We start from the raw sequence: 13834 nt of genomic DNA on the forward strand, positions 1-13834 counted from the left end.
ACATTGAGTTTGAGTTTAAAAGCTGAAGTTTGTTTCTAAACTATTTTAACTTGATTCTTGAAATTTACCAGCTGGATTTCAATATTAAAAATTGAATTTGAATTGAATATAAATTGATTATCAATATAATAGTAATTGTAAAGGCTAATTAATTACTAAAAGTAAATATTGCTGAAATTAAAATTCAACTAAAGAATTTGTAATATAAAGTAAGAAAAGAAATTTTAAAATCCTAATTCACCCCCCTCTTGGGAGTATATCTAGATTCTAAAAAAACCTTATCAAATACAAAAGAATGAAAAAATACACATGTATTTATTATACTTATTGACATATAGCGTTATATAAATATAAAAAATTAGCATATTACATAATTTTAATTAAAATATTACTATTGTGTGTTACATATCCTTCACTTATAAGATCTATCGTGTCCTTATACTTAATATGTTTTATGTTCGGCTTTTGTAATTTTTTTAAAAAAATTATATACTTCAATGTTTATAATTTTTTTATTGACAATACATTATTAATGTTTTGAAAATTTTATATTATTAAAAATTACATTATACGTAAAATTATTTACAAACAATTGACTAATAATTCTAGTAAAAGCCAAAGGCACCAAAGAAGTTTTATATGCTATTCTTTATTTGTTTTTAGGGCATGTTGGGGGGTTGGCGTTTGAATTTTTTGATAAATTTTTTTGGCAAGCACTCAAATTTGACTTGGACTAACTAGCTCTTTTATCGGAAAAATTGATGTCGTTTTTGGGACGTTGGGTCCTGCAGCCGCAGCCGCAGCCGCTTAAAACCGGCGGCCACGCGGAGAAATACAAAGGCTTCTTCGCTTTCGTTTCCTAATGAGCTCGAGTTTAGGAGTCTTTCTCCGTTTTTCCGTTTGGTCTCTCTCTCTCTCTCTCTCTCTCTCTCTCTCAACTAATTAATTAATAATAACTCCGTCACCTCCCGGGCAACACCACGAGTTCATCGGACCACCCACCCACCCTCCATATCCGATGCTGTAGTCGTCCCTCCGATCGCGGAGCCTCAAAAGCCCTAGATCAGACCTCCCACCTTCGTCCGCTCCCGCTGATCTGAGCTCGGACCGGTGGATCCTCCAAGGTTTCAGTCTTCTGGAGCTTGATCCACTGGATCGGAGATGCCTGTGGCTGCTTCAGCTATATACTTCTTGAATCTACGAGGCGATGTCCTCATCAATCGCCTCTATCGCGACGACGTCGGGTACTCTCTTTCTCTCTCGAGTCCCCGGGGTGGGGCGTTTTGGATTTGAAGTTTGATTATGTGCGTGATTGATGTGCATATGGCATGTCATGTTTTTGGTGCTAGTAGTTTAATATATATGAAGCTTTGAGCAATGGGATAGTGGTAGGTAATGCTTTTAGAGATTACATAATTCAACCTACGTCGAAGTCTTTGGATTTATTGGGTATTGCTTTTACATAATTTGGTGAACGAAATGGTATATAGTTCAATCACAGGTGGAAGTATTGGCTTTATATTACCCTATCAAGTGATGCATATGGGTATAACTATTGGTAAGTTGTTTAATTTACCAAGCTAATAGGACTGCTTGACAGGGTTATGAACCTGAATTTATATTATTGACTGCATTAACTCCTTTATGACACTACAATTAGCCTATGCTTTGCGTGGAAGGAAGATAATGAACTTGCTAATTGGTTAAGTGTGACTAAGTTAGGATAGTAGAAACTGCATTGGGAGCTTAGAGCTCATGGAGGGTCGTATTTTTATTTTTATTTTTTAATTTTCAAATAATTAAAACTCCACTTGTTTTGTTTGGTGATATGGATCTCAAGGAGGCCCTAAACCTATGACTGCTTTAACAATGTACTGTTATAGATAAAATTAATGCTTAATCAAATGAGGAAATAGAGTCAATGACGTTATACTCAAATAAATTCACAAAATTGAGGGAAATTGATAGTTTAACACAAAATGGATATCAGGACATTATGCGACTTAAAAAAAAAAAGGTGAAAAAAAAAGCATTAAAAAATTAATGTTTTAAAAGGCTCATTTGAGGCTCGCTTCAAGGCAAGGCATGCCTAAAATGCCTTGAGAGACTCAATCTAAAATACTAAATCCCAAAAGGGCTAACACATGACACGTTGAACCTTGCACATTTGTACAAAACACATGCCTTTTGCTCCTTTTAATTTGAGGCTTACACATTTTGGGTATGTGATTCTCAAGTTTGATTTGGCTAAAATATTTTTGATTCCGTGTTATATTAAAAGGAATGTCATCATGTGAGTCAAACCTCAACTTTTCCAAAATAATTGAGAGTTGTGTCGTAGATCTTGAAAACAATTTGAACTATGGAATGTTATAGCTATCTCTTGTCATGATTCATGTAATGAATTCAAGCTAGCAATTTTTGAATGACCAACAGCCAACAAGTAGTTTGCAAATTATATTTTATTTTGTTATACATTATACTTGTGTTATTCTTAATTTTTATTTTTTTAACACTATATGTAATTATTTTATTCTAAAGATAAAATTTTTGAAAGGCTTACCCTCTTGGCTTTAAGGCTTACGCTTGTCTCTTAAAGGTTAAAACTCCTTGTCTTACGCCTTTGCCTTTTAAAACATTGAAAAGAATAGCATACATATAAAAAATAAAAATAAACCAAAAAGAAGTTAGAATAAATTGTGATTGAACTTTTTCAAACAAGTTGCATTTATTGTGTGGTTGTTTGTTTTTGATTTAGTTTATTTGTGTTGTGGGAGAATCTGTTTGATTATCTGAACTATCACTTTACCCTCGAGGTGATGTCATGAGACTGAGAATGACATGAACAAGAGTGAAAGTGGAATAGTGAACCCAAGAGGGGGGGTGAATTGGGTTATTAAAATCTTTAAGTTCCTTTTAAAATTTTTTACTTGTTTAATACACACAACAAAATTTAAGTAAACCAATCAATTCATAATTAAAACTCAAACAATCCTAAAATTAACTGAAAACTTAAACAACCAATCAATTTAAGAGTAATCAACCACAAATACCAAACCAATCACAATTTGAAGACCTTTGTGGAATTTCAGCTTTTGCTTTTATAAGCAGCCCTGTAAGTAAATTGCAAGCCCTGTTTTTGAATTGATTTTATTGCGTTCTCTTAAATAAGATTTTCGCAAATTAACCAACGTACTCCGTTGTGGGTTTCCGCAAACGGTTAATTGAAACGTACTTTCGTTAAATTAAGAGTCTTCTTTTTAATTCAACGTTTGAGCCCTGCAACTTGCACTTAGCATATACGCACACAATATATGAAGTACTGAAATTTAAAAGAAAAGGAAAAGAAGAACACCACGTTTTTTACGAGGTTCGACTTATCCCCAGCCTACGTCCTCGCTTTTGTCCAATACCACCAAAGGATTCCACTATGAACGCTCCTTTTCAGGTGGAGCAAACCTTTTACAATTTTCTTTCCTTAAGGGTAGAGCACCCTCCCTAAGCGATTCCCCTCGCTCGGTCCAACGACCCAATCACCTTGGAATCGTCAACAATTTACAAAAAAATAATCAAGAGATTTTTGTACACAAGATACTCTCCAATAGAGCTGATTCGTACAATAGCAAAACTATATACTTCAAAGTAAATCAATATGAAATTGAAATTGAAATTGAAATTGAAATTGAAATTGAAGCTCAAGGAGTTTTATCACCGATTGATTCTTTCAATGAATGAAAGATTTTAGACTTGAAGCACAAACTCAGTGATTGAGAGTCAGCAATACTCAGTGGAATTCGTGAGCAATATGTGGGCAAGAAAGCCTTTAAAAGATGAGAGTAATTGAGAGTTTGAGAGATGAATTTGATGCTTGGTGAATAAAATCAATGGCCTTGGGGGCTATTTATAGATTTAGAAAAACATTTAACTTGATCGCAAGTTTACTTGGAGTAGTGTCCAAGTTTTAGACAAATTTGAGCCTGAAGCAATTAATTTTAAAAACTTTACCGTTATAAAAAATTTGAATTTTTTCGCGTGGTAGTAGCCTATCACTTTTGGTCAAGCGCCTGTCACTTTAAAACTCAGTTTTAAATCAAAGGTAGAAGGGTGGCAGTCGCCTGACAGAACCCAGTTAGGCTTCTCAATTTACCACGTTAGGCGCCTGTCAAGGTCTGGTCAGTAGCCTGACGACCTTCTGTCTGTCCATCTTAAAAACATTAAATATGTCAGCCTATTGAGGGTTTTTAGTCAGGCTTCTGTCTAGTTCTAAAACACTGTTTTTAAGATTTCTTTGCAAAAACTCCATTTGCTTCTCAAATCTTGAATTTTTGATTTGTTTACTTTAAAATTTTTTTCCAAGATTAAAGTTTAGGTCTCTAGGTCTCTTATACCTAATGAGCTTCAAGCAGTATACTTGAAGTGCTTACATAATAGTTCCTATAGACTTTCAATTCTTGAACTCCTTGAAGTCTTCATATATGAGCTTGTTTGCTTTGAGTCCTTTAAGTCTTGAATTTCATCTTGCTTTCATTCTTGATCACTTGAATTGATGTAAGCTTTTGAAATATTCCATGTGATCATATGTATGCTGAGAAGTTATGACTTTAAACTTTCAAGATCTATTTTTCCTGAAACAACACAACTTTGAAGCATATTAAATTTCCTTTCTTTGTTATCATCAAAATAAGAGTCGTAAGCCTTGTTAGGCCAACAATCTCCCCCTTTTTGATGATGACAAATAAGGAGCAAAAAGAGAGTGAACCTTAAGAGGCTCCCCCTTACAATAAGCAGAATAAATATCTTCAAAGTGCATTTTCAAAAGTTCATTATCGCATTAAATTTATAGCATTAAGTCCATTTAAGAGGTCATGCTCATCAAAATGCATAAGATATAAAATTCATAAGACATGCTCTCATCAAGTAGGTAATCTTCTTTTGCTTATAATGATACTGCCCCTTTTGTCGTCATTCAAAAAGGAGAAATACAAAACATAATAGGCATGTAAGAGCATATAAAAGAAGAGTGTACAATATATCCATAGTAAGCATAAAGTGAGCAAAAAGGTCATAGGTAAAATCAATAACATCACAAACGATAGATATCTAAATCAAGTATCATGATTAGAACTTGTAACATCATCTTCATCATCTTCAGCTTCTTCTGAGTCTTCTTCCTTGGTTCCTTCAAATTCCTTTGCAGATTGTTCTTTGGAGACTTCACCACTCTCATTTTCCTTAGATTCTTCATCAGATTTAGCATCACTAGGCGGAGCAGAGCTGATGTCCATAACCGGGAGGAGCTAGTAATATGCTGTTCCAATTTTTCAAAATGCTGATTGAGTGAGGAATATTGAGATAGTACACTAATGACCTTCTCCTGAAGTGAATAAAGGCCAACACTCAAGTCATTACTAAAGTTGGAGTAATGATGATAGAATGGAAGAAACCATGAAGGCATATCTGCTTCTTGTGGAGCTGGGATAGGGTCCTCTGGAGCTGGTTGAGGTGGCCTATTCCCTCTGTATAGCCATCCTTGTGTATATTTCTTATAACCCATCAGTTTTAGAGTAGTGGAGGAAAATAGGTCATAATGGGTCCTTTTCACAAATTTGGAGGATGGTGTGATGACTTGTTAGTGTGCAAACAACAAGGATAAAATCCCACCTTAGGGAAGAACAATGCGTGGAGCTTCTACCTTCATTAGCATCCACTTAATCAGAAGGCTAGACAAATCCAACTTTTTTCCTTTGAGCAAACACCACATGACAAAACAATCTTAGAATGAAACATGGTCATATGATCCGGCTTTAGGCAAAATATTATAAGCAATCAGTTTGTGTAGGATCATGGCTTGAAGATTAAGTTGTTTGTAAATTGGGGGATTGCTAAAGTGTATGGGTTGATCTTCCATGACAAGCGGCAAAAAGTCTTGCGGAGTAAAGTCTTGCTCCATACTCTATTGTTTTTCAACAGGATTGCATTCAAACTCTCCCCGTTTTATTTGAAACAGTTTGCTTAAGGACTGTGGTGTGAGAGTGATTGAATGGCCCACGAGATCAGTGGACAATCCAATTTCTTTCTTCACCATATTGGCATAGAAAATTTTTGTCAAATCAGGATAATATCCCTTAGCTTGATTCTGAATGAACTTGTCCCAGCCAATATCTTTGAATAATGCTAAAATTTCGGGAAAATCAGAATCAAAGAAAGGAACATCTAGAACTTTACCGAATATGGGAGCGGTGTTCCGAATATGGTTTCTGTACAACGATTTTGCATGAGGAGAGGTTAACCATTTTTCTATGTCATCGACGCTGGCTTGTCGAGAGGAGGAAGCCTTGTCTTTATGTCCAATCGTCTTTGGTCAAGGCATAGTGATGAAAATCAGATGTCCTAAACCCTAAAGGTGTAGTAGGGATGGGTGTAGTGAAGTGGTGAAGGAGTTTGGATGGATTTGTGGAAGGAGAAAAGATAATAAGGGAAGGAGGGAGGGTTTTGGAGATGGAAGGATCAAAGTCAGACGACTGCTGTGCTTAAAATGAAATATTTTTCGCGTTTAAGTAACCCGCTGCGAGTCAGGCGCCTGATGACCCATATTCATCAGGTAGTAGCCTGGCAGGCGCCTGTTATGCAGGCTGTTTTGAATTTCTTTCCTAAACGACTTCTCGAGCATGTAACATCCCTAATTCACGTCTAATAAATACAAACCGATCCTCTGAAAGTGGTTTTGTGAAAATATCAGCTAATTGTTCATTTGTATTTACGAACTCAAGGGTTATTTCTTCTTTTTGTACGTGATCTCTCAAGAAGTGATGTCTAATATCAATGTGTTTTGTTCTTGAGTGAGATACTGGATTTTTTGAAATATTTATAGCACTTGTATTATCACACTTAATAGGAATTGTATGATAATCTAGATTAAAATATTTTAATTGTTGTTTCATATATAGGTTTTGTGCACAACAACTCCCGGCTGCGACATACTCAGCTTCAGCAGTCGATAAAGCTACTGACTTTTGTTTCTTTGAAAACCACGATACTAAGGAACGTCCTAGAAAGTGACATGTGCCACTTGTGCTTTTTCTATCAACCTTGCACCGGGCATAGTCAGCATCCGAATAACTAATCATTTCAAAACTAGTGTCCTTAGGATACCATAATCCTAGATCAAGAGTTCCTATTATCTTAGTATCCTTTTAACAACAATTTGATGTGATTCTTTGGGAGCGGATTGAAATCGAGCGCACATGCATACGCTTAACATTATATCTGGTCTACTTGCTGTTAAATATAATAAGCTACCTATCATGCCTCTATAGTATTTTGTATCAATAGATTTTCCTTTTTCATCCTTATCAAGGCTTATTGAGGTGCTCATGGGAGTCCCTATAGGCTTGCTTCCTTTCATGTCAAATTTCTTCAGTATGTCTTTTATGTATTTAGTTTGATTTATAAAGGTTCCATTTTTAGCTTGCTTAATTTGTAATCCAAGAAAGTAGTTTAATTCTCCCATCATGCTCATTTCAAACTCATCTTGCATGCATTTTGCGAATTCATTGCATAAGTTTTCATTTGTTGCACCAAATATTATATCATCAACGTAGATTTGAATTATAAGCATATCTTTGTTTTTGGATTTTATGAATAAGGTACTATCTACCTTTCCTCTTGAGAAACCATTATCTAGTAAGAATTTACTCAACCTTTCATACCAAGCTCTAGGAGCTTGTTTTAAACCATACAAAGCTTTAGTTAATCTAAATACATGATCGGGATTTTTTGTGTCTTCAAAACCTGGAGGTTGTTTTATGTAAACTTCTTCATTTATATATCCATTCAAGAAAGCACTTTTAACATGCCCCCAGGGCGTAGCTCAGGTGGTGGAGCGGACTACGGGTGTGCCTCTCACGAGGTCAGCAATGAGCCTCCCGGGTTCGATTCCGCCCCTGGGCTCCTGGTTTACCCTCCTCGTGGTGATGTGGGGCCGGATCCACGGGGCGTGGGATTAGTCGCTGGACGGTGCGACGGACCGTAAAACGGACGTCGTTGACGGTAGGCGGATACCCGGGTCGTACCCAAAAAAAAAGAAAAAAAGAAAGCACTTTTAACATCCATTTGGTATAATTTAAATTCTTTGTGGGATGCGTAAGCTAAGAGCATTCTAATTGCTTCCATTCTAGCTACGGAGGCAAAAGTTTCGTCGTAGTCTATTCCTTCTTCTTGGTTGTACCCCTTAGCTACTAGTCTAGTTTTGTTTCTAACAACTATACCATTTTCATCCGTTTTATTTCTAAATACCCATTTAGTTCCTATGATTGAATGATTTTTAGGTTTAGGTACTAATGCCATTCTTTACTTCTCTCAAATTGATTTAATTCCTCTTGCATAACAATTATCCATGAGTCATCTTTTAAAGCTTCTTCAATATTTTTAGGTTCCTCTTGAGATAAAAATGCATAGTGATTACGTAGATTTTTCAAGGATGACCTAGTGGTTATACCTCTTTATGGTTCTCCAATTATTTGATCTTTTGGGTGATTTCTAATGTATCTCCATTCTTTTGGTAATTCACTAGTTCTTTTAGTGTCATTTTCTAGAGTTAGTTCTTTTTCTTCTTCTTTTGCTTCAACTATATCTAAGTCTTCTGATTTTTGAGTAGGTTGTCCTTCTTTTGCTTTTGATGTTTTGTTGAAAGGATTTTCTTCATCGAAATTTACATGTATTGATTCAACAATAGTAAGAGTCCTTTTATTGTATATCCTAAAAGCTTTATTTTTCAATGAATACCCTAAAAATATTCCTTCATCAGCTTTTGCATCGAATTTACCTAACTCATCTTTATCGTTCAATACGAAGCATTTACATCCGAACACATGAAAGTATGAAATATTTGGCGTTCTACCTTTCCAAAGTTCATATGGTGTCTTATTTAACTTTGATTTTATAGATACTCTATTGATTACATAGCATGCGGTATTTACCGCTTCAGCCCAAAGATATTTCGGTAGATATGTTTGTTTAACATAGTTCTAGCCATTTCTTGTAGTGTTCGGTTCTTTCTTTCTACAACTCCATTTTGTTGTGGAGTTCTAGGTGCTGAAAAATTATGAATAATACCATGTTTATTACAAAATTTTTCAACATCCTTATTGTTGAATTCTCTACCTTGATCACTCCTTATGTTTGTCACATTATATCCTTTTTCATTTTAGAGTTTCTTACATAAATTTATTAGTAAGTTACAAGCTTCATCTTTGGAGGCTAAAAATAATACCCAAGTGAACTTAGAATAGTCATCTACTATTACAAAGGCATATTGCTTACCTCCTAAATTTTGGGTTCTAGTAGGACCAAACAAGTCTAGATGAATGAGTTCTAAGGGTCTACTAGAAGAGATATGTTTCTTCTTTTTAAAGCTTGTTTTAATTTGTTTTCCTAGTTGACACGCATCAAAAATTTTATCCTTCATAAATTTTGAATTAGGTAATCCCTTGACCAAATTCTTTTTAGATAATTTTGATAGTAAGTCCATGCTTGCATGAACTAGTCTTCTATGCCAAAGCCATCTGGCTTCATTTATGGCAGCCAAGCATGTTACACTTTGATCAACTAGATTGTCAAGGTTTATGCAATATACATTATTAACTCTTTAAGCTGTGAATAGGATTTCTTGTTTATTAGGATTTTGAACTAAACATTTATCTTGCTTAAAGATTATGTCAAGACCTTTGTCGCTAAGTTGACTTGTACTTAAAAGATTATGTTTTAGTCCATCTACTAACAACACATCATCAATAGTGAGTGAGGGTTCTTTGCCTATTTTACCGATTCCAATAATTTTACCTTTAGCATTGTTGTTGATGGTTACATATTCCCCATCTTTTTGTGCTAATGTAGTGAACTTGGATCTATCTCCGGTCATATGTCTTGAACATCCACTGTCCAAGTACCACTTTTCCTTTGGTGGTGTTGTCCTAAAGCATACCTCATCTTCGTGTTCCATGAGGCATATGTTGGTACTTCTTGATCACTTGATTCGTTTTCTGATTCACTCGAGCTTGTGTCATCCCATGTGGCTTTCATTGCAGTTTTCTTCTTCTTCTTTTCCTTCTTGAGCTGAAGACAGTCCGACTTGATGTGTCCTACCTTTTTGGAGTGATAACAAGTCGGTGGATCATTCTTGTTTTTGTTCTCCTTCTTACTTGTTTCACCTTTTTCAGTTTTTTATCCTCTGAATTTTTTAGAGAACTTCTTGTTTCTTTTATTGAATTTTCCAAGTCTTTTAGTAATAAAGGCCAGTTCATCTTGATCTAAGTCACTTGATTCACTATCTTCATCATTTGAGCTTTCTTTTGATGCTTTAAGAGCCATAGATTTCTTATTCTTATTTTCAGGATTTCTTTCTTTTAGAGCCATTTCATAAATGAGTAGTGATCCTATGAGTTCGTCTAGAGATGCGGTTTTAAGGTTTCTTCCTTCGGTAATGGCCGTAGCCTTTGGTTCCCATATGGATGGAAGACCCCTAAGTATTTTTCGGATCATCTCATAGGTGGAATAAGTTTTTTCTAAAGCATTTAGGGAGTTTATTATGTGGGTGAATCTGGTATACATACTAGTGATGGATTCGTCGGGATTCATCTTGAAGGCCTCATATTCACTGGTTAGCATATCTATTCGATTATCTCTTACATCGTCGGTTCCTTTATAGGTTACTTTAAGTCTGTCCCATATTTCCTTAGCTGTCTTGCAAGTCATGACTCTATTAAATTCATTGATATCTAGTGCACAATATATGACATTAATTGCACTTGCATTTACTTGAAGCATTTTATGATCAAGTTCAGTTATGTCTTTTTCTTCTTTTGGGACTTGTTTTCCGTCTACCAACTTGGTAGGAATTAAGTCACCACCCGTGACAACCTTCCAATCCTTCCAATCCATAGTTTGAAGGTAGATTCTCATACGTTATTTCCAAAAGGTATAATTCAGTCCACAAAAGATAGGTGGTCGTGTTGAGGATTGACCCTCTTCGAAGGGAGCTACTCCTATATTTGCCATGTAGATCTTTGCATAGCTACTGTTTAGGATTTGTTACTACTTAGCTCTGATACCAACTGAAAGTGGAATAGTGATCCCAAGAGGGGTGGGTTATTAAAATCTTTAAGTTCCTTTTACAAATTTTTACTTGTTTAATACACACAAAAAAACTTAAGTAAACCAATCAATTCACAATTAAAACTTAAACAAGTCACAAATTAACTGAAAATTTAAACAACCAATCAATTTAAGAGTAACCAGCCACAAATACCAAACCAATCACAATTTGAAGGCCTTTGTGGAATTTCAGCTTTTGCTTTTATAAGCAGCCCTGTAAGTAATTTGCAAACCCTGTTTTTGAATTGATTTTATTGCATTCTCTTAAATAAGATTTCCGCAAAGTAACCAATGTACTCCCTTTTGGGTTCCGCAAACGGTTAATTGAAACGTACTTTTGTTAAATTAAGAGTCTTTTTTTAATTCAACGTTTGAGCCCTGCAACCTGCACTTAGCATTTACACACACAATATATGAAGTACTGAAATTTAAAAGAATAGGGAAAGAAAAACACCACGTTTTTTACGAGGTTCGGCTTATCCCCAGCCTACGTCCTCGCCTTTGGCCAATACCACCAAAGGATTCCACTATGAACGCTCCTTTCTGGGTGGAGCAAACTTTTTACAATTTTCCCTCTTTAAGGGTAGAGTACCCTCTCCAAGAGATTCCCCTCGCTCAGTTCAACGATGCAATCACCTTGGAATCGTCAACAGCCTAGAAGAAAATAATCAAGATATTTTTGTACACAAGATACTCTCCAATAGAGTTGATTAGTACAATAGCAAATCTATATACTTCAAAGTAAATCAATGTGAAATTGAAATTGAAATTAAAGCTCAAGGAATTTTATCACCGATTGATTTTTTCAATGAATGAAATATTTTAGACTTGAAGCACAAACTCAGTGATTGAGAGTCAGCAATACTCAGTAAAATTCGTGAGCAATATGTGAGCAAGAGAGCCTTTGAAAGATGAGAGTAATTGCGAGAGTTTGAGACTGAATTTGTTTCTTGGTGAATAAAATCAATGGCCTTGGGGGCTATTTATAGATTTAGAAAAACATTTAACTTGATCCCCAAGTTTACTTGGAGTAGTTTCCAAGTTTTAGACAAATTTGAGCCTTAATCAATTAATTTTAAAAGCTTTACTGTTATAAAAAATTTGAATTTTTCCGCGTGGCAGTAGCCTATCACTTTTGGTCAGATGCCTGTCACTTTAAAACTCAGTTTTAAATCAAAGGCAGAAGGGTGGCAGTCGCTTGGCAGAACCCAGTCAGGCTTCTCAATTTACCACGTTAGGCGCCTGTCAAGGTCTGGTTAGTAGCTTGACGACCTTCTGTCTGTCCATCTTAAAAACACTAAATATGTCAGCCTACTGAGGGTTTTCAGTCAGACTTCTATTTAGTTCAAAAACACTGTTTTTAAGATTTCTTTGCAAAAACTCCATTTGCTTCTCAAATCTTGAATTTTTGATTTGTTTTACTTTAAAAAATATTTTCCAAGATTAAAGTTTAGGTCTCTAGGTCTCTTATACCTAATGAGCTTCAAGCAATTTCATATTGGAGTATACTTTAAGTACTTACATAATAGTTCCTATAGACTTTCAATTCTTGAGCTCCTTGAAGTCTTCATATATGAGCTTGTTTGCTTTGAGTCCATTAAGTCCTGAATTTCATCTTGCTTTCATTCTTGATCACTTGAAATGATGTAAGCTTTTGAAATATCTCATGTGATCATTTGTATGCTGAGAAGTTATGACTTTAAACTTTTAAGATCTGTTTTTCTTGAAACAACACAACTTTGAAGCATATTAAATTTCCTTACTTTGTTATCATTAAAATAGGAGTCATAAGCCTTGTTAGGCCAACAAAGAGTCATTCTACTAGATAATGACTTGATCTAACTGAGCAAGATTGGCCCGAGATCTCATAAAAGGAGTTAATAATTCTGTTGCTGACATGGATAAAACATAAGATTTGGTGGAGGCTAAGGAGAAGCATTATTAATATGACCATTGTCATACCTGTGTTCTTGGTAATTGAACAAATAATATATATATATATATACATACAAGCACACACTAACAATAACAACAAACAAGCCCTGGGTCCTGCTAGGTTTTTCGATTGCATGAATCATCTTATGCTATTCTACACAATCCGGTGCTATATCCTTTGACAAATGGAGAGATGTTCCTTACCTATTACCTAACTCCAAGTTATTTTGTACCCTTCGCCCTCCTGAGACCACTATCATTAGCTAGCTCTCTCCTACACGTTGTTGTGTTATTTGGCTTATGTTGCATGTGTTGGTACCATCTTAACTACCATTCCCTTATATTTTATAGGTGCTATGCTAACTTACTACTTGTGTGTTTGCTCCTTAATTTATTTTATAGATTTATGCTGCTCATTCACCATAGCATTTCATTTCAGTAACCTTTACTTTTTGGATATGTGGTTTCTTAGCTGCCCACTTCTAATTCATATAGCAATGCTGGTAAGCACACCTGAAGCACTCTCCTTTTTACTCAACTTGCCTTGACTCTATGTGCTACATTTTCTTCAGTTTCTTCCTTTGGCTCACTTAATAAATCAAAGTATAGAATTCTATTAGTGCTATTAATTTCTTGATCATCAAGTTTAATCTTTTCTCCAAATTCTCTGAGCATGACTAGAATTACACTTCCCCTATGTTTGGGAAAGACTTTGGATTTGGATTTGTATGGATTTGAATAAAATGTA

At 35.2% G+C, this 13834-nt stretch overlaps 1 protein-coding gene across 2 annotated transcripts in view; it reads left to right on the top strand.

Annotated features, from left to right (window-relative positions):
• Window positions 1-728: 728 nt before the first annotated feature.
• LOC131163900 (AP-2 complex subunit mu) overlaps window positions 729-13834 on the top strand; it is a 32271-nt gene continuing 19165 nt past the window's right edge. Inside the window, exon 1 of one of the 2 annotated variants that reach the window (XM_058120720.1) lies at window positions 729-1244. In XM_058120720.1, the coding sequence (XP_057976703.1) occupies window positions 1162-1244 (83 nt within the window). In that variant the 5' untranslated portion in view covers window positions 729-1161. The remainder of the gene's footprint in view (window positions 1245-13834) is intronic. The other variant, XR_009139170.1, reaches the window with a different exon arrangement.

The sequence above is a fragment of the Malania oleifera genome, chromosome 9 (assembly GCF_029873635.1).
Source record: "Malania oleifera isolate guangnan ecotype guangnan chromosome 9, ASM2987363v1, whole genome shotgun sequence".
NCBI classification, from domain to species: Eukaryota; Viridiplantae; Streptophyta; class Magnoliopsida; order Santalales; family Ximeniaceae; genus Malania; species Malania oleifera.